This window comes from Salarias fasciatus, chromosome 10 (assembly GCF_902148845.1).
Source record: "Salarias fasciatus chromosome 10, fSalaFa1.1, whole genome shotgun sequence".
Lineage (NCBI taxonomy): Eukaryota > Metazoa > Chordata > Actinopteri > Blenniiformes > Blenniidae > Salarias > Salarias fasciatus.
In genome coordinates this window covers 9,806,820-9,831,290 of record NC_043754.1, presented here as the reverse complement: position 1 = coordinate 9,831,290, position 24,471 = coordinate 9,806,820, and the positions used below count along the sequence as shown (strand labels likewise).

General features: G+C 41.2%; 3 protein-coding genes across 5 annotated transcripts; 1 reads left to right on the top strand and 2 right to left on the bottom strand.

The window, feature by feature from the left end:
• Positions 1 to 3,205: 3,205 nt before the first annotated feature.
• Positions 3,206 to 8,278, bottom strand: LOC115396020 (myelin protein zero-like protein 2). Its single transcript, XM_030101755.1, has 5 exons — positions 8,078 to 8,278; positions 5,310 to 5,479; positions 4,951 to 5,161; positions 4,596 to 4,764; positions 3,206 to 3,589 (listed from the first exon to the last, which is right to left on the bottom strand). The coding sequence occupies exons 1-5, from the start codon at positions 8,136 to 8,138 to the stop codon at positions 3,391 to 3,393; spliced, it is 810 nt and encodes a 269-aa protein (XP_029957615.1). The 5' UTR covers positions 8,139 to 8,278; the 3' UTR covers positions 3,206 to 3,390.
• Positions 8,279 to 8,577: 299 nt separating this feature from the next.
• Positions 8,578 to 10,805, bottom strand: LOC115395535 (myelin protein zero-like protein 2). Its single transcript, XM_030101109.1, has 4 exons — positions 10,632 to 10,805; positions 10,248 to 10,417; positions 9,912 to 10,128; positions 8,578 to 9,737 (listed from the first exon to the last, which is right to left on the bottom strand). Exons 1-4 carry the CDS (start codon positions 10,681 to 10,683, stop codon positions 9,691 to 9,693), a joined length of 486 nt encoding a protein of 161 aa, XP_029956969.1. The 5' UTR covers positions 10,684 to 10,805; the 3' UTR covers positions 8,578 to 9,690.
• A 1,243-nt stretch (positions 10,806 to 12,048) lies between these two features.
• Positions 12,049 to 17,939, top strand: pafah1b2 (platelet-activating factor acetylhydrolase 1b, catalytic subunit 2). 3 transcript variants are annotated; one of them, XM_030101544.1, is made up of 7 exons: positions 12,052 to 12,127; positions 12,304 to 12,420; positions 12,871 to 12,952; positions 13,982 to 14,071; positions 14,769 to 14,885; positions 15,343 to 15,465; positions 15,824 to 17,939. In XM_030101544.1, the coding sequence occupies exons 3-7, from the start codon at positions 12,872 to 12,874 to the stop codon at positions 16,100 to 16,102; spliced, it is 690 nt and encodes a 229-aa protein (XP_029957404.1). In that variant the 5' UTR covers positions 12,052 to 12,127; positions 12,304 to 12,420; position 12,871; the 3' UTR covers positions 16,103 to 17,939. The 3 variants fall into 3 exon arrangements, with proteins under 3 accessions (XP_029957405.1, XP_029957404.1, XP_029957403.1); XM_030101545.1 differs by lacking the exon at positions 12,304 to 12,420 and having other exon boundaries at positions 12,049 to 12,127; XM_030101543.1 differs by lacking the exon at positions 12,052 to 12,127 and having other exon boundaries at positions 12,245 to 12,420.
• Positions 17,940 to 24,471: the final 6,532 nt, after the last annotated feature.

Below are 24,471 nucleotides of genomic sequence, written 5' to 3'. Positions count from 1 at the left end.
ACTGACGCTGCACACCAAAGTCTATCAAATACAGTCAATTTCAGATGCTCAAAGGTATGTAATTAAAAATAAAAAACGCTGCTGAGAGATTTGCTTCGGATTCTGCCGTAATTCGGTTGCAGCTGGGACCATGTGACAGAGCTCATCAAATGGGTCGAGGTAGAGTTACACCAACGGAGAAGTCAAGGACAAATGTACATCCTTTAGGAAGCAGCATCCTCTGTATGTTCCTCGGATAATACAATCAGTCACGCATTGGAGAACAGAAGGAGAATGATTTATCTCCGAGGAAAAATCTCAAGACCAAAATTCGTATGGAGACTTAACGGCATGAAAGCTTATCCTGTATTTTACTTTGCTGACACTTGCCATTGTAATTATTTACTGGTATTAGGTTGAGTAATAGTGAATATTGTTCTTTTGTTCCTCCTCACAGATGCTCAGCTTGGGTGCTTTGTTTCAAACTTTTATGACCATATTTAAAGAGTTTAGTGATGTTTAGTGATGTATTCAAACCAGCGGGGATTACTTTGAAGGTGACAGCTTTGAATAATTGTTAAAATAAAACAAATGAAAAGTTATAACCAGTGTCCGGTTATTTGCCGGTTCTCCCTCGTATTTCAATGTGTGCCATATTGAAGGGTTAATCATGTGAAATTCCTGATTTTTAAGCTCTCATTAATATTTCCTTTTTTCCTTGTAATGCAAGCTTGATCTAATAAGGCTGATATGATTCTGACTCAGCAGAACCAGTGAAACATCACACCGGAAAGTCTGTCTGTATTGAAATCTAATATGACTTACAGGATATTGAACGGCCAGAGATCCTGCTACTGAGTTTAATGTGCTGAGAGAAAAAAAAACAGCGGAGATCCAAAAGGGTTTTAAAAAACAGGAAGAGAAGTACTCACATGTGTTAACAATGGCACTTATGTAAAGCACTTCTCCTGTTTGGGACACCGGGATGCAGGTTGGCGGGGGTGGGGGTTCAAATTCTTTCCAAGGTGACAGTGGGCAGAGTGGAGGTTGGCTTTCCCGGGTGTGGACTTCCTGTGAGGGGAGAGATATGCGTCCAGGCTGTGGGCTCGCCACTCCTCTCCAGGCCCCTCCACTGGAGTATCAATGCAGCAGTGGTGGGAATTCTTCCAGAACTGCAATGGGGGGGGGGGGGGGCATTTTGCTGCAGAAAGATAGAGGACTGCTGCAGACCTGTGTAGGATGACTCAAAGTATGCCGGAGTGAAAGAATCATGCAAGCATGCTTTGCTTTGTACAGATGCTGTGTTCATTGCTGTGTGTCCATGTTTTTATTCGCAGCAGCCATGCAGGTGCACCCTTGGCTTTTAATAGGTGTCATCCGGCTTCACTGCAGCAGTGTGCAGCCCCCAACAACAGACAGGGACACATTTCTGCACCCACTATGCACTGCTGACTTAAAGCTACACTACCCCCTTTTACATGAATACAACACCGGAAGAAAACTCACATGAAAAAAAATGTCTGGGTGTTAAATCTCACTTAAGTACATTTGGAAAAACGATCCTATTTAAGGATAATTTTCAGACAATTGAATTTTACTGTAAAACACAATAGAGCAGAACTCAGGCTTTGTTTTGTGTTAAACTCGGCTGTATGTGGTCACTGACACACTCACTGTGGGATCGAGACCCGAAAAACAGGAAATCGGAACAAGGCCCGACAGTCTTTCCAGGAAACAACCTGCATGTCTCTGCATTCAAACCTTGAAAATCTGGCAGTGGTAATGGGAAGTTTGCATGGTTCCAGATAGGTTCCTACATGTCAGAGGTAAAAACCCACCTCCACTTCTCTTCAATTTGAACTTAAACAACACACTCAGTGTTATCCTTTCATTCAGAAATGAAAGCATCTGTTATGTTACGCAATTAACCTCAACAGAAAAAAGCATTCCACTCGAATGTAACACAGCATTGTATTTCCTTGAATCTGAAGGGAAGACACTCCCAGTCTTTCCAGCGTGGGCTCGGATCAGTAGCTGAGGTTCAGTGAGAGCATTTTAGCTTATTTCTACCACAAACTGAGAAAAAGTGAATTAATAAGATCGGTTAGAGGAACCGTCATCTTCATCCTGCTTTCTCAGGAAAGTGTGAGTGTACAGGACCTATCGTCATGTGTGACACATACAGGAGTGGCTGGCACTGGTATGTCAAACACTCCCACCCTATCTGTTCACTGCAAGAATCTCTGGCAATAGGCAGCAGCCAACATATGATGCCACGAGCTTGATTTGATTTGTAAATGACAGTTTATTTTAAAAGTTCCTCAACAGATCGATACATGCACTGGGACATATTTCCAGGACTTGATCTTAAAAAAAGTAAAATGTTCTGCTTATTTTACACTATATACAAAATCACAATATAAAACCATTTTTTGTCACTCAAGTAAATATAACTTTCTTTTTCAATTCATTTAACCCCCTTGTAAACTATGTGGAAGTTAAATATACATGACAGCACCAATTCTGCTGTTTATATCTGCAAAAGTCCTCAATAAAAAAAAGTGCCTCAAAGCACGGATAAAAAAACATTTCTCAATAAAACTCTGACAACTTTCACCTGATGCCTTTAGAAAGTGAGCAGGAGGAATGCTGCACAGACACAAACACCGTCTGCCGTTAATGAACCAAATTTATCGAAACCTTTTAAAAATCTATAGTCCATTTGTGAAGCATGAAAATTCATGAGTTTTCAGAGCACTGATGGTGGGCAGTACTTTTCCATTTGTTCAGTGGAAACCCACTCAAACCGGCACGAGGGTGTTTGAAGGCAGCAGTTGGTTAAAGTACATGAAATAAAACTCAGACATTAAAAGAAATAAAAAAATAAAGGTGGGACACCGTCAGATTTACGTATCAGAATCCACCGGGAGGTGACGAGGAATACGACTTTATATGTGAAAAACATACAATGTGCATAGAGTCTTTGTTCATGCAGTAGGAACTGCGTGTTAGTGATACAAAGAAAAATGTGATAAAGAGTCATAAAGAAATAAGCAGGGAAGAACTCCATAGTGCACTTTTTTTTCTGTTTGAGGCACTGAATTGCACCGAATCTGAAGTAGGCGGCACATTCCGACAGAGACGCTGTGATGAATGGAAAAAGGCGATCTCCCCAGTTAAAAAATCATCCATTTTTTTCTATTGACTAAAAGGTCTTCTTTTCGTAGGTATTTCTATCCCAACAAGGTTAAATATGCAATTGTAAACTGTCTTTAAGACAAAATTACTGCAATTCATTGAGTGGGATACACAAAAAGATGAAAAATCCACAATAAATTATATGTATATCATTCCAACGTGACTCTTTTGTTCCTGAATAACAGACGATTCTAGACAGTCAAGCGTGCCTATTTAATCGTCACCCCCTCCATCGTCGTCATCATCGTCACCATCGTCATCATCGTCGTCGTCATCGTCATCATCATCCTCCTCTTCGCCTTCCTCCTCATCATCATCACCTCCGCTGCTGTCCTCAGACTCCTCATCGTCTGAGCTTTCGGCTTCTTTCTCCTTCTGCACAACTTTCAGGTGAACTGCCTCTTCGGGTGCACTGACGCAGCCCCCGCCCAACAAATCCACAAAGACATGCAAACAGTGAGACGGTCCGCTCGTGGAAAAACTGAGCGCACCGGAATTGTAGCCGATAAATAAAAAGGCACTGGTTTACCTCAGCCAACCATCCACTGCCAAAATAACCAAAAAGGGGAGATACCCAGAATCCTCAGCTTGAAATAAACCCAGCCCACAGAATAACGACCACAGTAGGAGTTCAGCACTTTTCCAGTAAGACCAGCTCAGTCTTCTGCGTGAGCTCTGATAAATTCTTCACCTGTATCGACAAATCAGAGCGGAACGTACTGTGAAGCATCAGTTGTGAATGCAGCTGCTGCTCACAGTGAGAGGGGAAAGTTTTTGCCCAGAAAAATCTGCTTTTAACTGCCACAGCTCACAAACTGAACCCCTTAACAGCAAGCAGCCAAGACTCATTTCACTGCAGCAGTGTCATGTATGAAGCGCTGTTATTTTCTGCCAGCCTTATTACCATTACTTTGCGGTGCAAAGATGATTCAGCTTTAAAAAAAAAAAAAAAAAAAATACACTCTTAACAGTCACTCCATGGTTGTAGAGTCAATCAATACAAATAAATGCAAAATAGCATCGCTTGTTGTAGTCAGCACTGCTGCAGTGATTTTATGTTAATGAGCAAATTTTTAAGGAAAACAGAAAATCCATATTTACATCCCCTAGTCTACAGTTTGAAGTTTCACTTTGTTGCAATCACTGGCAGCTTTTGGTAAAGCCTATAAAGATCAAAATGTTTGGCTTTTACAACAAATTGGAAGCATGACACTCACAATCTCTAATGCTGAAGTAGTCAAAAAGAACTACAAGAACATTTATATAAATAAACGGTTCACACTGGAGAAGCAAACATGGAAAGAAAAAGATGTGTTACAAATCTCTCTTCCAGGAGAACAGGCCCAAGCAGTACATCAGATTCTGCACCAGTCCCAAGAAGAAGAGGAGCAGAGGCGCTCCGGTTCTCTGGCCCTCACCACACTGTCGGGTCCTTCCACTCCTGCTCCCGCGGCCCCAGTTCAATGTCATTTTCCATGCGCCTCCTCCTGTAGAACCTTACCGCCACGAAAATACCAAAGATGACCAGGATTACTGCACAGGAGACTGCAACCGCGATACCCAGGAGGCCAATCTCAGACAGCGATACTAGAAGCAACGGGGGCGAGAAAAAAAGGCAGACAAAACCGTTTTCCAGGTGCTTAAAAACACTGAAATCTCACTTCATGATGCTTCACAATCGAAACAGTTAAAAAAGTCAAATCACTCCAACTTCTGTCATTTTGATCCACTTGATGAACGACAAACAGGTTTGAATGTGTGATGCTGTCTCACCTTTGTCCACGACTCTCAGGACGATCTCTCCATTTCTGCCGTGCACGTCTGGACGGTTGCGCACCTGGCAGATGAAGGTACCGTTGAAGGTCGGCGGCACTTCGTGCAGGGTGATGGACGCATCTCCTCTCGCGATGTCTCCCGACCACACTGCGTGGCCTTTAAAGCGTCCGTGCTGAGGAGGGTACGGTACCTCCTGGTAGTAGAACACCTGACAGAGGAGGAAAAAGAAAGAATGCAAACAGAAACACACTGGTCCGCATAGTTCCTCAAGTAAAATAAGGCAAATACAGCACTGGTTCCAATGCTTTGAAATATTATCATTTTAAAGGTTTTTTTAACACCAAGCTTTTACTCACCGACTCGTCGGCTCCTGAATTAAGGGGTCTGAAGTTCCACGACACAGTGACGGACTGAGCCGACACTGCGTGAGTGGAGGTGAAGGTGCACTTCAGCTTCACGTTCGTCCCATTGACCGCCTCCAGCTCGCTCACAGTATGAATCTCGATCGCGCCGACATGTAGCACCCCTGAGATGAGATGAAATGAGACGTGAGAATGATAACTCATGAAACTTTAACCTCCCTGACAAACACCCACTGCTGTGTTTACAAAAAGACAAATCTGTGCTTCAAGCGAACCATTTAAAAGCATTTCTTCATTCACTATTCATGGAAACAATCCAACAAAGTAGAAATATTCGTATCAAACAGCGATGAAAGGACAGAAAAATGCCTCGATTGAGAGATCATTTCACACAGCAGCAAAACGTCACATGCTGCTCATCGCTGGTGTTTACGGCTTTTAGCTATCCACTGTGAGTTTGTCGGTTTCTTGTGATGATAGCTGCTGCTGCAGTCCACACTGCAGCCATTTCTTCAGACCTGATTTTCTACTCTGCAACTGCACACTTCACAAGAAACTCCAAATAATTAAAATACTTCCCCAGCGGCTGCACCCTCTGTGGGTTAATGATTTGCACTGAAGTCCAGGAGGTCAGCTGGATAGATACCGCTCCAGCAAGCGCCTTAAAATAACATACACTGAAGATAATCACAACTTTTCTATTCTCTTTATATTTCTGGACATTAACACTGACAAAAACTATGCTACTTCTTTGAAATTGTGGTCAGCTCTTTGACATGTCGACTGTTGTTCTCCCTAAAGTGAAGTAAACAGTTAAATTTAATCTGCATGACAGCAGAGATCAGACTTTTGGACTCATCCTGCTGTGGATTAAAACATTCCTTGTAGTAAGAGCTGGAGAAGCCAACACTGTTCAGTAATCCCAAACAGAGGCCCATGAAATGAAACACATGACTTTAATGGAAAAACACACACCCCATCTGAGTCTGTGTGAAGAAAGTGCAAAGATTATGACTCATTTAAAGAAACTCAGATTACTAATCTTTGTTGAAGAGATGAAGTTCAACCTCTTATGTTTATGTCAATAGATCTAAATCATTAAATAATTCCTTTATACAGAGGGAATCGATGTAAGTCAAAGCAATCACACAAGATATTGCAAAAGAGAGAGAGAGAGAGAGAGAGAGAGACAGAGAGAGAGAGACAGAGAGAGAGAGAGACAGAGAGAGAGAGAGAGAGAGAGAGAGAGAGAGAGAGAGAGAGAGATCATATATAACTGTGGTATTCAGTAATGGTGAATACACAGTTTGTCTTCCACAAGTTCAGCAGTAAAACTGACAAACCCTTAAACACCAACATGAAGTCGGCATAAAAAAATGATGAACTAGCAGCTTTAAAAGTGGAAGTGAAATGCATCATTAAAATCTTTTCATGAGAACTGAAGCTGAACCATTCCCCGTTTAATCTCATCCTCCAGCTGAAGCCGAGTAAAAAAAAAAAAAAAAAAACAGTTTCCAAATGCTTTCATTGACTTTGCAGGTGTGCACTGTTGATCCACGACAAACACAAACACGTTGGGATTCAGTTCATTTCAGTGGTTTTCTCCCCCACTGGAAAAAGCCTGGGAACATCACAAGCGATGACTTGTAATACAAAGCATGCTCCGCACTATCTCCTGACTGTGACAACATGAGGCTGCTTATCAGCCACGCAGCCATAAAAGTCACTCTGCATTCAAAAATCAACCAAAACACTCTCATGGCCAATGCCCTGCCAGTGACTGAAATCATAACGTCCTTTACCTCAGCCCCAAGCACAGTTTTAAAACCAAACATAGATGCATTTCAAGCATTGTTTTTCCCATTAATTTGTAGCCATGTTTCCCACATGGCTGACACCTAAAACAAAAGTTGCGTGCATGAATGTATTCTCCAAATGTCTGTTTGATTGAGAAAAGTTTAATTAGTGAGGCATCAGAGTTCTTGATGATTTTCATGGTTGGTATATTATTGGCATGCAATGTGATTTAAAAAGAGCATTACTCTCTTTTCTCAACTGCTTCTGACATATCTCACTGGCTTTTCCAAGAAGAAAATTCCCTTGAATTAAGTTATCTCAAACATTTATCAGAATTTGGTGCCGTATGCCAAGTATTTCCAAAGGTAGTAGGTAATAAATTCCAAAAAACTGTAATCAAAGTACTTTTTTGGATCACTTACAGTTTCTTTTTTTTTTTTTCCTGGAATGTAATTTATCTCACAGATTACAGCATGTCACTTCTGACTACATTAATAACTTGAAGTTGTATTTTCTTTTAGAAGAAAATTCCTGCTTTATACCCACATTTATGTATCATAGCGTATATTTTGACTTTTTTCCCCTCTGAGAAATGTTATGATATTATCTACAGGTAAATCCACATGAATGCCTACTACTGACAATTTTATCCATCTCGATTAATGTAGTTATTTTTGAGAATAGCGTGCAGAAGGAAAAAAAAAGTACAATTTAAACAATGTAAGAGTAGTTTAAAAGTTCAGTAACTTTTCATCTATGCACTGGTATGTATGTATGTTACACAGAGAAAGTATTGAATATAATCCACGAGATTAAAACTACTACACAGTACGTTTATAATGTTGATCTCCTCCGAAGACAGACCTTAAAAGACTTGCACTCTACAGGTATTTGACACACACGCTCGGCCTGGTGAGCTCTCGTCCAGGAAGTGGAGGAGCTGGCTCTCCTCTGCTCTCACTCACCTGGCAGCAGCAGTCCTCCCAGCAGAAGCAGAGGCCATATCCGAGACATGGGAGCACACATTAAAGAAGTCAGTTCCTCTGCAGGAGGAGAACTGTTCCCTTCGTGCAGGTTGATTTAAAAGGAGGTCATGGACGCGGCGACTCCACGTCGAAAGGGAAAAAGCTCCGGAGCAGAGAATGGGTTTCCTCCTCCGCACACACCTGGTGGGCGGGGCTTGATGACGTGTTACTTGCATAACCTGTTCACCCACCGGGGCGACGCGCGCGAGGCGTCTCACCTCAAGCAGCCTTCACGTGTCAGTTTAGGGTTTTTATCATACTGGCAGACGACTCACCAAACAGGGAGAAAGAAAGAAAGAAGATTTACTGCAGGTTGTCTGCTGACTGGTACCATCTTGTGGCCAGAACAGATGACACAAAAACAAGCTTGTTGTTTGTCTCCGACAAAACAAAACAAAAACATGCTGAAACAAACAATACTCATGATGTGACACAATTACTCGATTGCATTTTCACGTGTTTATTTCAATTGACTTGTGTAAAATATCTACATTTTAAGTACATTTCTCATACAAATAACAAAGAATACAGAATCATTTGCTTTGGAAAAAAAAGATCTTACATCTTTGGACATTTATCTGTTAAAATAATCCAAGTTGTTTGCAACTAAATAGCAGTCTGAATGTTACATCAAATAGTGGGTGTTGTCTGCAATATGATTTCAACAGTAGCCAAGAAGATTATAAGTAATACTTAAGTGTAAGTATTGACAATCAAGTGAAATAACTTTTACAATGGTAGTGAAAGTGAGATTACATTTATTTTTCTATAGATGTATCCTCTTTGGGAAGAAAAGGAGTGAGGGTGAGTTATTCAAAACAGACCTCACAGATTTTTAATGCAACAAACATATTTATTTCAAATTCATCTTTCCAAACATTTGGAGGCGTAGTCACTGTTGTGGAATTTTGAGAGACCGAGCCAAATATGAGGAGTCAATCTCTCGACGCTGCATAAGGAGGATTATTGAGGATTGCAAACGATACAGACATGAATCAGCTGATTGAGAGCAAAACTGCTGCTCTGAATGGAACCCAACGTGACTCCCCCTTAATTTCAGTCAACCCGAGTTAAATAGACAATAGTCACGAGAATATTATCTTTTGTTTCTCGGATTAAAGTTCACCGGCTCCTCTAAATCAAGGCAGTCTGACCTCCACACGGTATCTTGAAGTCAAAATATTCCATATCAGACACGATTCACCTGCAAATTCATCTTCCTTAATCTTCTTGTGATTTTCTTCCCCTTGAGGCCCCGACTGACTCCTTGGTGATGAGATCAGGACTGTGCAGCACCTTTTCTGTAGGATTCCTTGTTCTTCTTTCCACTGAAGATAGGCGAGCATTGCCCTCTTCGGTGGCATTGAGTTCTGATTATTTGTTTAAATGTCTTGTTCCGGTACTTTTTAAACAGTAATCTAGGCGACATCATCTTCTATAGCACTACTTCATGTAAATGTTATGTTTCCAGCTCAATCTGGCATATACGAAAGCTATAAATGTAAGTTTGTGGCTTTAATAAATGCACTGACAAAATAGGAGCGAGAGCCCAATCAAATCATGTCGAGCAAAGCTGTGAACAAGTCAAGTGGGTCAAAATCTGCAAGGCAAAAGACAGAAGCAGTCATTTTAGGAGTTATCCTCGTCTTCTTCTAAAGAAATGAGGTTATTGAGATGACAATTGTGTTTAACTACCTCACATGAAACTCGTTTTTTAACATTGATACTTATGTTTATATGAAAACATTAAAGGGATTTAAAGGAAATTACTTACTGGAAGTCTTGTTGACAACTCTGAGGACAACCTCTCCATCCCTGCCTCTAATGTCTGGCAGATTGCGCACCTGGCAGACGTAGGTACCTCTGAATTTAGGGGTGACTCGCTTCAGGGTGATGGAGGCATCTTTTTCCAGAACGTCCCCCGACCACTCCACACGTTTCTTAAAACGACCATTGAGTATAGGGTAGGGTTTCTTATGGTAATACATCAACTGAAACACAAAAACACATTCAATTTCACACTCTGATTCACTGAAGTTATCAGAGCATGCCTTGGTAAATAGTTTGAAATTAATCTCAACCACATCTTAAAACATCATGTACAACATACCATCGTCTCACGTTTGTGACGCCGGGGTCTAAAGATCCAGTTTGCAGAGACAGACTCCAGTGACACGGGGTACATGGAGCTGAATTTGCACTTCAGCTTCACATCCGTCCCATTGACTGCTTCCACCTCGGCTGCAGTGTAGATGAAAACCCCACTGACTTGCTGCAGCCCTAGAGACAAAAACAAAAGTGTTAGCGTCCTCTGATTGACTGATGCAATGCAAAACTGTTCATCTTATGTATGTATGCATGTATGTATGTATGTATGTATGTATGTATGTATGCATGTATGTATGTATGTGTGTATGTATGTATGTATGTATGTATGTTCACCTATGTGTTGTTCTTCCATTAAAAATGGAAAGTGATACTATTTGAAACTTACCAAACTCCAAAAGTCCTCCCAGAAGCGTGAAAAGTATAATCCTCAGAAACATTGCAATGATCTAATTGCACAGGAGTTATAACTGAATGTGAATCAATTAAACAAAGTATCTTGGCAGCTTTTAATTGCCCTCTGGGGTAGCGGTACAGTATGCTGGTGCTGAAAATGTTTTGCAGGTCTTGATGGGTGGAGCAGTGTCGACGCTTCAGTGACTTTGCTTCAGAACTTGTTATTCAGGGCCTGTCTGAACCTGTTGAAGAAAAACTTTTGGATGTTGTTTTGGAGGAGTTATACATGCCCTTGTGCTCTTGATTTGGTAAGCTGCTGTGTTTCTATTTGTTTTCTGTGTCAGAAGATTGAAAAAACTTAATCAGGAGAAACAAAGATAAGAGAAAAACAAATAATGCATATCACTATAATGTAAAGTAAACAAGTTTGATTTGAAAGGAGGATTTTTACTCAGATTTGATGGCTGGTGCAGTGCTTTCCAGGTACAAAAGAGACTTAAGTTGACTGAGATAACAACTGACACACTGATCTGAATAAATTGATTAATCAATGTGATCTATTCAGACTGAATTTTATATGACATTGAGTCAAATAAAGAGGATGTTATCAGTTAAGTGTAATATGAAGAGCTGATTTCTCCTCCTGAGATTCCATCCATTTTTTATATCAGGTTATTCTGGGGATGTTCAGTGAATACTAGCTGACATTTCATATTCAGGGTAAACCCGGGATGGGTCATCACTCCTCCATCTTAGGACACAGACACAGATAACCACATGTACATTTCCACCATTAGAGCAAATTAGAGGCACCACTTAACCTCACACATTTGAGAACTGTTTGAGAAAACTACACTACCAAGAGCATGCACAGGGGGACCATGCAACCCACACGAAGAAAGGCCTCCAAAAAATTGTAGTCTCCAGCATTTGAATTATAAATGCATGTAAATCAACCAATGTGATTTTGTTCAAATAAAATAAAATGTATTAAATTTAACATTGCCAACCATAATACAATATGATAGTTATATTGGTAATCATGTCCTTTTTTCTCTCTCCTACAGGTGTGATTAGATAAAACAAGCTGCAATTCCCTCTGTGAAGGTGCTAGGTCGGATGTAGCATTTAACCAGAGTACTGACCATGATGCATTGCAACCAGCTGGTAGGTTTGGGAATGAGGATCAGTGATGGGTTACAATAAAAAAAAAGGGGGGGGGGGGCATGCAAGTAAAATAAGGCTTTCGTTAGCCAGATCAGAAAATAAAATGAAATTAAAAACACAAGTATCATGTGGATGTTCTCCAGTTTTAGCCTGTGGAGCTATCACCACAATGCTCACTTTACCCATGATTCATTGCGAAGCCAGCTGTATCGTTGCCCTGCAGTCACATCCTTCCAACTTAACAGCTCTCTGGTGGATAAGCGCGCTATAAACTACAAACACAAGTGCAGTTGGAATTTATGCTCCAGACTGTCAGCTAAGGTGAGATTAAACCTGGCTCGGGCCGCTCGAACGGCTCGCTGACAGTGACAGCATCACTCTGGACAGCGTCTGCCTTGCGGGGTTACGACTGGTGGTGTCAGCGGGCTGCGCCGCTCTCCCCCTCACACCGTCTCTGCGCGTTGCCTTCTTGACACACCTTTTGTTGTCTCGTCTAGCTGGAGGCAGCTAACAGTTGCTCGCGAGCATCACCCGCTTCGACTAACCGCCACCCGGTGAAGCGAAACCGGCGCCAGAGAGCCAGCCGAGGCAGGGAAGACCTGACACTCTGCCAGGTGAGTTTTTTTTTTTTCCTTTTGGAAAAGAAGACGCATTTTTCGCGGTGTTTTATGATAACGGACTTGTATCGAAAGTGTCAGTGATGCTGCCAGGAATCATGTTATCAGCTAGCTAGCTCGCTAGCTAGCTAGCAAGCAAGCGGCAAACCAGCTAACGTCAGACAACCAGCTGAGTTAATGCGATCTGCTCTGATCTATAAACACCCGCCAGAGTAGCGAAAGTGGCCTACATCCGTATTAGGCCGGTCTGTCTGCTCATGAAACCATAAGCTGCTGCATCACAGCAATGGTTCCTGCTAGCTGGTGTTGATGCTCTCCTCTAGGTGCTCTTTCTCCATCCTTAACCCTTCCCCACTTGTGTGCAGTGCTGTTTTATCATATCAAGAGAGCCTCGTTGCTGCGAGTGGTTGTGTTTATGTCGAGAAATGCGCTGTTTTTCTCCTCCAGGATGAACGGGGACGAGCTGAACCCTGCTGCAGTGGCTAAGCCAGTCGAGGATGTTCAGGGAGATGGACGGTGGATGTCACAAGTATGAATGTTTTTGCTGCAGATCATACACTTCCGATCTGTAGCCGTGAGATTGATCATATTTAAGAATTGCATGCATTTTACTAACTACACTTTGCATACATTGTCAAAGGGCTTTCAAAGTTCTTGTACAAATCTATAGGGACATGTCCTCAGAATTATCCGTGAATGAATTCAGTCATGTGTTTCTATACATATATGAAGATCGCCTCATTGAAGAAGTTCATTATTGGTTTGGTAAACGCACTATGGACAGTCAGTGGTTAGTCATGTAATTCTGAACTCTTTATTCTTAAACCACCTTGGTTTCAGTATTGTTTTATGGGTACTAATTATTTGTATACTACTTTATGAAGACTAAATAGGCAGATGGTGTACCACAAAATCTCAAAATACTCTGATTTTAATGTAGGCGTCCTTCAGCAGTAACACATCTCATCCAATGAATGGATCATCAACAGATTTCTGCCACTCTTACTTGTGTCATGTAACAAATAAAACTCTCAAACATGCAGGGCAAGAGATCCACAAACAAGAATGCTTAACACAAATGTCAAAGTCTTACTTGTTTTGATATGCTAAGTTATTGGAATAATATATGCACAACTGTGATAGCAATCAATCTTTACACCATTTGAGTCTCTAAACAAACCATCTTAAAAAAAAAAAATTGTGACCAAGATGTGAGAGATTTGTGATTTTGTTGTGCTGTATTTCCTTTGGCTTTGTTTAGTTGCACCTCTTGGTTGGTCTGTAAGAGGTTAATCCTCCAAAGCTAATTGAACTGAGACAGGCGGCTTTACACAGAGCTCTGCATTAGAAGGGTCACCAGACGTGCCTCGACTGTGATGAGCTCACAGGATTTTATCTAACAACTATTATCCCGCTGCTTAAAAAGCCCACACCTCAAAGGCATTACCGCAGTCTGAAAGACAAAATAGATTGAATCACTTGTAATTAGACCTTAATTGATCCTCTATGTTGCATTTATTGATGACATCATTTGCTGTTTTTTCTTCTTTTCCTGCAGCACATAAGATTTGTACAAGAATGCAAAGATGCTGAACCAGATGTGCTGTTTGTTGGGGATTCTATGGTACAGCTAATGCAGCAGTATGAGGTGAGAAAAGACGGTTCCTTTTTCTACATCTATGCTCACACTGCAGCAGCATATTTCTCTAAAATGAACTATTTTCCATCCAGAATAAATTTGATGCATCGCCTGAGATATTGATAATGTTTTTTCTTCAGATTGTTGTTTGCCAATGCACAGATATTACCAAAGTGATATTCCAGACAAGATTACAGATGCATTGCTCTTCTTCTGACATTCCAAACAAAAGGGGAAATTCTTTGAACGTAAAACCCCTTTGGTTGATCGCATTAAGCTAAATGACCCTTAATTGTGTTGAAAGGAAGACCTATTTCACTGCTCGCAGTCGATGGGACTAACATCGAGAAAAAAATGACTGAAAAAAAAGTCAGCCAAAGATTTGTTCTGAAACACCTCAAATGGGAATGATCCAAGAGCATGTGAGTGCAGATAAGTACAAAGATATGAATTAATTATTTATGTCTGTTTATTCGTGCAAAATGACAGCGATCACTTCGCTTGACAGTATTACTGTATATTACATGTTTAACTGATACCATGCAGATTTATTCACCTATATAACATTATCATTAATATAATTCCCAGGTACAGATAATTTTGTCCAACCATTAGTTTTCTTGATCACATAAAACTTTCATGGGGGTTTTATTACTTGTGACGTTTGATGTGAAGTAAAAATTCCGACTGACGGTTTTGCCAACAGATCTGGAGAGAGTTCTTCTCTCCTCTTCACGCACTCAACTTTGGCATCGGTGGAGACACCACGTGTAACGTGCTGTGGAGGCTGCAGAACGGAGAGCTGGAGAACATCCGTCCCAAGGTGACGAGCCGACATCTTCATGATCGTCGAGAACACTTAAAAAACGGAAGCACGTCTCGCACACGTTTGGATACAATGCGCCTTCCACGCAGACTGTGTCGCACCCTTTGACCCAGAGAGACTTTACACATGCACTACTTGTCCTTGAAAAAAACACACATGGCGCTGTTGCTAACTGTCTTATCTGAATTTCAGCAGCAGATGGTGTTTTGTGACCCTCGGTGGCCATGTAATTTCATTTTAGTGTTTGAGGAAAATATTGTGGTGTTAACAGCCTGTTTTATCACTCTGAGCTTAATGGGTTTATTTATACCTTGAAACTGATCCATGAATTGTTATTTGCTCGGAACAGCTAATAAGGTGTCCGTCCTCTGCCTCGTTTGGTTTGATATCAGTCCTGCGGGCTGGACCGTGTTCAGTGGAGCTGATTTAAGTGTGCTTGTGTACTCTTGTCCAGGTGGTGGTGCTGTGGGTAGGAACCAACAACTATGAACACACAGCAGAGCAGGTGGCGGGAGGGATCGTTGCAATTGGACAAGAGCTCATTTCACGTCTCCCCAAAGCAAAGATAGTAGTACTGGTGAGTTTATTGACGTCTCTCCTGCTTTATTTCACATTTCACATTTAATTATTGTCAATGTTTTGCAAATGTCTGCCTCTTTTATTTTGGTAAATGAAGGCATCATCACCCCAGACTATATTTGGAAGGCTGAATGTAAAAAAAAAAGAAAAAGCCCATTCAGTATTCTCATGGTTATCTGATGTTTTTCTTTCTTCACACGTCAACAGAGTCTGATGTGTGATGACAATAAAGGCTTGTGACACACGTCAGACACTCGGTCTTTCTCATTACCACTTCTTCCGTCGTTTTTAAAGGAATTGTTTGTTTATTGTGCCGTGTCAGGATGTTGTGATGTAAATCTCTCTGTGGTTCTCAGGGTTTGTTGCCCCGGGGGGAGCGTCCCAACGCGCTGAGGGAGAAGAACACCGCGGTGAACGGGTTCCTGCGCTCCTGGCTGCCGCGGTTGGGCCAGGCTCAGTTTCTGGACGTCAGCAGGGAGTACGTCCACTCCGACGGGACCATCAACCCAAGGGACATGTTTGACTTCCTCCACCTGACGGCGTCGGGTTACCGCACCATGGCCAAGCCGCTCAGTGACCTGCTGCTTCAGATACTGGAGGAGACGCCGGAGGAGAGACGGGCGTCGCTGGTCTGAACGCCGTGGCCACAAAGCACACTGACCCGGAGGCATGTCTCACCTGCAGTGGAGGAGGAGTGAGGGGGGGGACATGCCCCCGGTACCTGAAGGAGTAGAGGCTCGCGGCCCCGGGGGGGAGGTGGTTCGCTCGCCAGGGCGATCCCACTTGATTTGATTTGTGAGCGGAGTGATCAGGTGCTGACGAGGGAGAGAGAGACACACAGTGGACGTGGACGCAGAGCTGATAAGGACCCAACATGTTCAGACTGTCCGGAAACACAGAAGCATAATGTTCATGTGGGATAACAATCTCACACACACACATCCATACACCCATACACAATATTATTATATTGTGGATGAAAAGAGTGTTTCCTTCTTTCACCTGTGCCACAGACAAAAACATCCAGTTTCCTAATCCTTGCGATGTAAACAGAAAGCTGTGTGGAGCGTTCTCTTCTCACTGTATGCAGATCCAAGACGTGGTTTCAGACTCGGTGGCCGAAACACCACAGATTAATTTTTTTCAGACATGAAACTACACACTGCTTCTTCTATTAAACACTCAAACTGTTTCATAAACGCGACACAGCTTTCAGGAGTCTGCAAAACCCTGTTGCCGCTGTTACACTGATGATATAGATAATATATATATATATAGACGGTATATAAAAAACAACTTTCTTACTATTTTGCTTCGAGCTTAACGTTGCTTTGGAAGCCAGTATATAGAAATAATTGGCAGACATTTCTGATTATAATTTTGTCTGTGTACTGTTTGATGAACGCAGCCCAGCAAAGAGCGCTGAGTGTAATTCATGTACACTTTGTGTAGCTTTTGTTTTTTAAATGGTTACCTAGAATAAGCGAGGTTTTAACACCTGGAGCTCCTGTTTGCGTCTGTATGAAAACGGCACTCTGTCTGTCGATGTCATGTATTTGTACATATCCATAAATGATGGCACGCTGCTGAATCTGCCTATGTAGGCCTTCCAAACATACTTCCAAAGCCAGGCATTTATGTTTGTGGAAGCTGCATCCAAATTACTCAGTGACACTTGAAGTGAGTCTGTTACAGATTTTTGGGAAACACTGAGCTGCGTTCCCTCCACAACACTGCTACTTCTCATCACTAACATGACATGCTGCACCTTCATCCCACCTCTCTGTCTGATACATTTTAATAATCATTGTCAGGCTCTTAAACTTGGCTCTCTCTCCCTCTCATTTTATACGCGCATATCCTGTAATTTCCGTTTTTATTCGGCTTTCTCTGCTCCCGGATCTCTGACCTTGTCGTATTTGTCGTCGACGCTCGCCCGGCCCCGCCCCTCTGCGCTCTCTTGACTGAATATTTTTTTAGAGATAGCCACACTATTAAGCTATACTGAACACAGCTACACTGGACTTACTCACGCTAAATGTTAGAGAGCAAATCACAGGTTATGTAAAGAAAACCGGTCGTCTGTGGGCTTTTTACTAGCTGTTTGTTCATGGCTCAGCTCCGGTCGGGTCCTGGCCGAGAGCCTCTTATCAAGTTATGACTTATCAAACGTTACTGCTGTCTTAAAGCGCTGCACATTTGCGTGATGTGTTATATATAAATATTGTATGTGCGTGTGCCTTAAGTGTTGACGAGGACGGTTGTGTACAGTGTGTGTGGTCCTGGAATTGTGCAAGTTGGACATGCGAGTGACTAGAAATGATCCCAGTTGTACATAAGATGAGGGAAAAAAATGTGAGAAAATGCTGTTGTTGAAGGATGTTCAGATTGTGGGAGTCTGTGTTTGCTGTGATACAGTATTTGCACTGTTTTGGCTCATTGTCATGTTATTGAGGTAAAGCATTCCAATAATAATAATGATAATAATAATAAAAAAAAAATAGGATCAAACTGCATGTTTTTCTATTTCTTGTGGTGGGAGAATGTCTTGGTTTTAGCCAAACATGCACATAAAACCCTGAATCAACGCGTGCAATAGTCACTTCACACGTCCCGCCTCTCCTCGAAGTAATGATGATTGACAGGCCACATCGACCAATCAGCGTCCGGAGGGAATCAGCATGTTTGAGGTGAGGAACGTGCAAATGAACAAGTCACCGAACACGAAAGTCAAGAAACAAACTTCACTGGAGAAGGTGCGTATATTCAAAACAAAAACAAAAACCTTTGAACATAATCGTAACTTGTCGCTAAAGTCTGCAGCTTCCTCTGCAGAAAACTTTGCTCCTGTATTGTTATTTTCAACAGCATCGCTTTGTTTATGCTACTTTTTAAATTCTGATTAAATATACACGTTTTTATTATTTAAGGCAAAACATATCTCAGAATGGAAACATTTCCTCCTAGGTTTCAGTTAAGAGGAGAAATAATTATTCTTTCTTATTCCCTGGTCTGTTACCAAAGAAATATGACTTTAAGATAAAATGACGAGATGCATTACTATAAATGTGTAGTAATTTCTTTGCTTGTGTGGTGTTAAGGGCGTCAAACTCAAGTATATATTTATATAAAGAGGAAGCAAAACGTTTGATGCTCAGGCATGACTGTAAAATTCTCACTCTTCCAACTCCTGTCTGAATGTTTCAACTATTTAATGCTGCATTGTTTAGTTGTCAATAACCTAATATTGATGGTACAAATATATGATTTATATGTTTCATGATCTGATGCTATACCCCACACCTCTGCTGACATGGCCAAGTAGTCTAGAACACATATTTCTCCATCTTGTGTCCAAATTGCTCCACAGTATAACCAATCTCTGAGAGATCTGTTCAACCTTGTACTTCACTGCAACTTGACAAAGTTGCAAGGTTGCTCAGAATTCACATAGATTGGTTCAATTTAAATGAATTGTTGAAATTGTGGTATTGCAACTTCCTGTTGGACTGATTTCTCATCAGAGTGTCTTAGTAATCAAATGAACACAAAGAAAGAAGTTCTTTTTTGACCTTTTTGGATTTTCTTTCAAAATAAAGTGCCATGTAGACCAACCATATACAATGTCTACATCAAATACAGTTTTCAAATTGAAAAAAAGCCCCAATCTTATTTCTGTGTGCATGATTGAAAAACAAATTTTTTTTGGCAGCCCTACATTAATTAATTGCAGTTAATGCAATTCATTTAGATAATTTAGAAGGAAACAGTTGAAGAAGCTTGTCTTAAAGACGTTGAAGTCTCAAGGAGCTGCGATTTTTCTGCTCCTGAACTCAGACAAAACAAACCATTACATTTTGCCCCAAACACCTGAGAGAAAAATGATCTAATCATAAAGCTATTGAGCTAAAATACCTAATGGTTTATATTAATATTGTTTTTTTTTGTGTCCATCTTGGCTTTATATTAATATTCTTATGAAAAATATATCATTTCAGCTCAATAGCTTCCAGATGATTTGACTGAATGACTCCAAATTGGCATTGATGAAGCATTTATCAATTCATTGTGTTGGTAAGTATTGTTTTTAGTAAAAATATTCATTTGTGTTTTATCATCTAACTTAAATAAGATGATGTCTCATCCCCTGGGATGACGGTCTGATTCCCCTCGTCTTAACCAGGGCTCACAACGGTCCGCCATCAGCTTTTACTGTGTGAACGCTGGAAGGACCCACGCTTGTGACTAGTGATCTATTTCTTTATTGATCACAATGATAATGATTGAACGCGAAAGTAACTTTAAGCTAAAAGAGAAAAAAAAGCATAGTATGAGAGTTTCAAAATGTCCACAATGCTTTGCTGCAGAAAAGTTTGCAAATTTTGAAATATCTAGCATGAAAATTTGGACAGTAATACTTAATGAAATTGTCTTTTTTTTTTGAAAATTATGATGAAAAGGCCCAACTCTTTTTCACTAAGATAACTTGATTTAAGTAAAGTTGAACAGGTCTTTGTTAATTTCCCTTGGACTGTTCATTTTCACCAACAGAGGGAAGTATTTTATCACAGTGGTAGAAAAAAAAAATCAGCACTGCTTCTTCTTCTTCTCTTCCTCTATTTTATTGCTCAGTTACTTCACTTCCACCATGTTTATGGCTTGTTATATTAATTCCACAGCACTTGTAAACAGATGTTGTGGACTGGTGTTAAACTGTTTAGTGTGCTCCAGTATATGTCAGCCAAGTTCTAAAATAGTTAATTTCACATGTGATTCAACACTTTTCCCTCCATCGTCCAACTTCTATCCACCTTTATGGTCGTGTGAGCTTTGTTTTACATGTTTTTGTGGACAGCTTTCTTAATGACGAAGAGTTAAACAAAGGGGAATGAAAATAAACACGTTTCCTCACGCCCGAAAATGTAAATATCCCCCCGATGTTGTTCTAAGCGTTAAAATGGCCCCGTAGACTGTACATAAATATTTAACCATTCCCTCTATCAGCATGCTGTTTAAAAGTGGGAAATGATAACTTTCTAATTCCAACAAACAATAACAGGCTGAAAGTCAGCTACACCCTGATAAAATCTCCCTCTGGCCTTGTGTGTTGTTCCTGCCTCCTGAGCTGTTACTGGAACCTCTCAAGGACTTGCAGCATACAGAAACAAGTTAAACTATATTCAGTAAATATATATGTACACTGAGAGAGTCCTTCAAGTTGATGTGCTTCCCTTTTAACACGGGATTTTTTATTTTATTTATTTTTTTTTTTAAGCAGACAAATGAAAGATGATTGTGGGCCTAAAATAATACCATCAGTAAAATTAGCTTCCCAGAAGATAAGGGGCATTGTTTCCAGACTAAATTACCCACGCATTGGTGCCGCTTCTTTCATCTTCCAGTGTGAGTCACGGCGCAGTGTGATGGCTTCTCACATGTCGCCGTTTCTAGAGAGTCACATGCTTATTGTGAACCTGCATTTCTCTTTTGAAAGTTACAGTCAGCCGCTCTCCTAACCTTAAAAAAAAAAACAGGAATTACATAATTTCAGAAGAAATGAAACAGAAGTTCTTGACGTGATAAATGCAGGAGTGTAGAAGAGTTAGTGATCAGCTAAATGTTGTTTTTATGGATTGCTATGTCAAAATCTATAGTTGCTGTAATATTTTCACTGTGTATTCCTAAAGCTTCACATGGAGGTAATAACCTGCTTCGGCCAGGGGAGGGCCCTCATGACCTCAGTTTCCAGAACAATGAACATTGATTCCAAAGTGCACACAAAGAGCCACACACGTTTCAACAGGGAGCCTCCTATTGTTCAGGGAGGCCTTCAGTGTCACGATGTGCTGATTAAACCTGCATCTTTTCAAAATGTTGAACATCAGATTTTAGTTTTACTGAAAAATCTGTAGTTTAAAAAAAAGATGTCTCTGCGGAACAAGTGGCCGTCTTCAGGATTAATATCCAGGTTTCACTGCGGACGCTGCCGGTTTTGATTTGTCCCTCTGCTTTCGAGCGCCTCGCATTTCCCCTGCGGGGTTTGAAATGTTGATCCACCATTTCAGGCTTCAATATTTGCCCGTAAAGCCACCGGAGGGGAAACACCTGCTTCCCGACTCGCATTACTCACCGTTTCCACCTGATACTCCTGTGACCTACCTTTTTCACTCTCTTATCGTTCAGTGCCAACAGAGCCTGATGTCACACACAGTCACTGCTCCGCACTGATCAGCTTCACTCCCGCCTGCTCTCTCTCTCTCTCTCTCGCTCTCATCCACATTTTCGCCATCCAGGTTGCTCTCAGCCGTGCTGCTACATTTATCACATCGGATGAGACGTTTGTGATGAACCGTTTGGACCCTCGTGCTGGCGCTGCAGAAAATGTCGCCCCTCTGGCTCGTAATTCACCCGTTAGAGGAGCATTAAAAGAGCTGTTTGACCTGCGTTAACACTGACGTAACGCCACCAACTGAAAACTTTCACGGGGTTTTGCTCCACTCCGTCGGCTGGTCATCCAAATTCATTTATTCTCATCGATTTCTGCACTGCATCAATAATTGTCTTGGACCGAGAAGCCAGTTCAGCAGGTCTTTGGTCAGGGTCAGGCCGTCCTATTTACTTCCTCAGCCTTTTCACCCACTCCCATCATTTCTTGTCTGCAGCTTTTTGCGGATTCACCTAATAACCTCGGACTGACATCAGCCTGCTGAGCGCAATGCCAAGCAGCCCAGTACTACTTCTGATCTGATCAGTTAAATACTGATTATGGTCAAATTCTCAACAGCGTGAATTCTACTTTTTGCCATTTCTCCACACTCACACTCAAGTCGATCCTTTTCCAGCGGATGCAAATTGCTACAGTCTTGTTTTTTCCTTTATTCCACAACTTCTTCCAATTGTTGCCCTCTTTTGTTTTTGCAATCTTTGTGCAACCATTGTTGAGTTTTGAAAAAGGGGGGCACACCTTTAACCCCTCTCAGCCTTTCCTGCTATTGTTTGCAAACCAAACCAGACGTGCCTGCAGAGAACGCTACAGTCTGTTTCTCCTTTAATTTATGCTGTTGCTAAACATTTTATGGCAAACTTTAGACAGTGTGAACTGATGGATTACACAAAATACAGATCTTGGTTTGTCATTGTTGTAGTGTGGCTGTTTTACACAGTTCTGCAAATAAGTCTGTCGGCATGAGGAGATCAGAGACACAGCAGACAAAAGTAGTCAGCGCTGAAATATCTCATTATCTTAATACCCGTTTTAGCCGGGCCACATGTCCTTCTGTCAGGGTTTTAAGGACTCTGCAACAACCTTTTTTCCACTGAGTCACTCGGCGTCGCACCTTACCGACTGTCCTCGCTGAGGCATTAGTTCCACCCTGATAATCAGACTGAACAGTCCTTTCAGTGACTTGGTCCCTGAAGTTTGGAGACGGTGACATTATTCAGTCTTAACGGTTCAAAAGTGGGTCTTCAGGCTCCGTGCCATTGTCTCTTTATGCCGCTTCATGATATCTGCGTGTATTGTCATGCCTTTCCTCTTGAGACTCAAATGAAACTATATCTGGCTCCACCCTGCGGGTGATGGAGCAGCGGCGATTTCCACGCCGGAGCTTTATGTGCCTTGCTCGGCAGCTCGGTGGTGACAGATAAAGGGGAGAAAGTGTTCGGCTTTCCCAATGCACATTTTCCCAGGCGGTCTAAGGATTCAAACTGGCATCCGTCCAGTCAAAAAGGTCACTTCTTCAACCTCAAAGCTACCGCGGGCCTTGTTATGTCCCAGTATGGCAACAGAGCACATTCTTCTGCGCCGAGGCCGGTGATGTGCTGCTGTTTCTGCACTTTCATTAAGCCTTGATAAAAATAAGAGGAAGTGACTCCTGAGCCAAAAAGACTCCTGTAAAAAAACGATGTAGTTTTGAGCGTGTTAATCTAAATGTAAGAAAAGGATTTAGTCATTTTAAGATATTTCAGTGGCCTCTCATGCTAACATGTGAGGCCACATGTGTTTTTTTTTTAATAACATTTTTACTTGAAAATGAAGTCAAATGTCAAAAATCTCTGCGCTAAAATACGTTCACAAGCCAATATGTCTCTCTCCATGTGATTCATGCACACTGCACAAACATAATATAAACAGGAACTGTAGAATTTATTTGCTCAGATCTGGTTACAAATCACTCTCGGTATCAGTTTCTATTGCCCGACCAGGATTCTGCTCACATTAACAGCACGGCACTTAACAGAGTCAATTATTCTAAAGTAAATTTATATGCAGGTTATTTTAAAAATCCAATATGCGGTAAATTGATCATTAAAAATGACCAGTTTCAATGATCCATGACTTAACAAGGAACGATTAATAAGATCACAAAGTCATGAAGTAAATTATTTAAAGGTTGTTAGTGTAGTAAGCTGATAAATAATAGATAAAGGAGCCATTACGGAGGTGCTTCCTCAAACATTTATTAATAAAGAAACAACTTTAATGTTCTCAGAGATAGATGACAGTTTAAAATATGCATCGTGGAACAGAATATATCCTTTGTTTAGGAAGCAATTCAAATAGTGTTCCTCGTGTTTATGAAGTGTTTGTTCTGGAAATACTCAGCCAAAATGATTTTGTTTGAAAGCAGAGATGGAGTATCTGCTGTGAAGTCAATGAGTCTGATGTAAATTCAGACATTGAAGCCGGGGTGTAAAATTAAAAAACAGTTTTGTCATCATTTGTTAACATGGGCACAACGTATTCCTGAAACCAAGTTTGTTATAAACCCGTTGCTGCTGTCCAAGGTGTGACGGTTACACAGTAACTTTCTCATGAACTCTGTTACAGATGACGTACTGAGTCATCTAGTCAGTCGCACCCTTTGTTTCACCAGACAGCTGGAAGGAAACGTCCCTTTAAAAAGGCAGCCATCGTTTGAATCGCATTCAATGAAATCCTTGTGCAAACCGGTTAAATGTGCAATTTGCTTTTGGTTCTGTGTGCCATGATGTCAAACGATGA

What these genes read in the sequence shown, in the direction of transcription:
- LOC115396020 (XM_030101755.1), bottom strand. Translation starts at nt 8,138, where the DNA reads ATGTGTGCTCCCATGTCTCGGATATGGCCTCTGCTTCTGCTGGGAGGA. An exon ending in ATTCAGGAGCCGACGAGTCG is followed by an intron (nt 5,162 to 5,309) that starts GTGAGTAAAAGC and finishes CTCCTCTGTCAG; the next exon opens with GTGTTCTACTACCAGGAGGT. An exon ending in TGGAAGGACCCGACAGTGTG is followed by an intron (nt 3,590 to 4,595) that starts GTGAGGGCCAGA and finishes GGGCTGCGTCAG; the next exon opens with TGCACCCGAAGAGGCAGTTC.
- LOC115395535 (XM_030101109.1), bottom strand. Translation starts at nt 10,683, where the DNA reads ATGTTTCTGAGGATTATACTTTTCACGCTTCTGGGAGGACTTTTGGAG. An exon ending in GGGAGGACTTTTGGAGTTTG is followed by an intron (nt 10,418 to 10,631) that starts GTAAGTTTCAAA and finishes TTTTGTCTCTAG; the next exon opens with GGCTGCAGCAAGTCAGTGGG. An exon ending in GTCACAAACGTGAGACGATG is followed by an intron (nt 10,129 to 10,247) that starts GTATGTTGTACA and finishes TTTGTGTTTCAG; the next exon opens with TTGATGTATTACCATAAGAA.
- pafah1b2 (XM_030101545.1), top strand. Translation starts at nt 12,872, where the DNA reads ATGAACGGGGACGAGCTGAACCCTGCTGCAGTGGCTAAGCCAGTCGAG. An exon ending in ATGGACGGTGGATGTCACAA is followed by an intron (nt 12,953 to 13,981) that starts GTATGAATGTTT and finishes CTTTTCCTGCAG; the next exon opens with CACATAAGATTTGTACAAGA. An exon ending in AGCTAATGCAGCAGTATGAG is followed by an intron (nt 14,072 to 14,768) that starts GTGAGAAAAGAC and finishes TTTTGCCAACAG; the next exon opens with ATCTGGAGAGAGTTCTTCTC.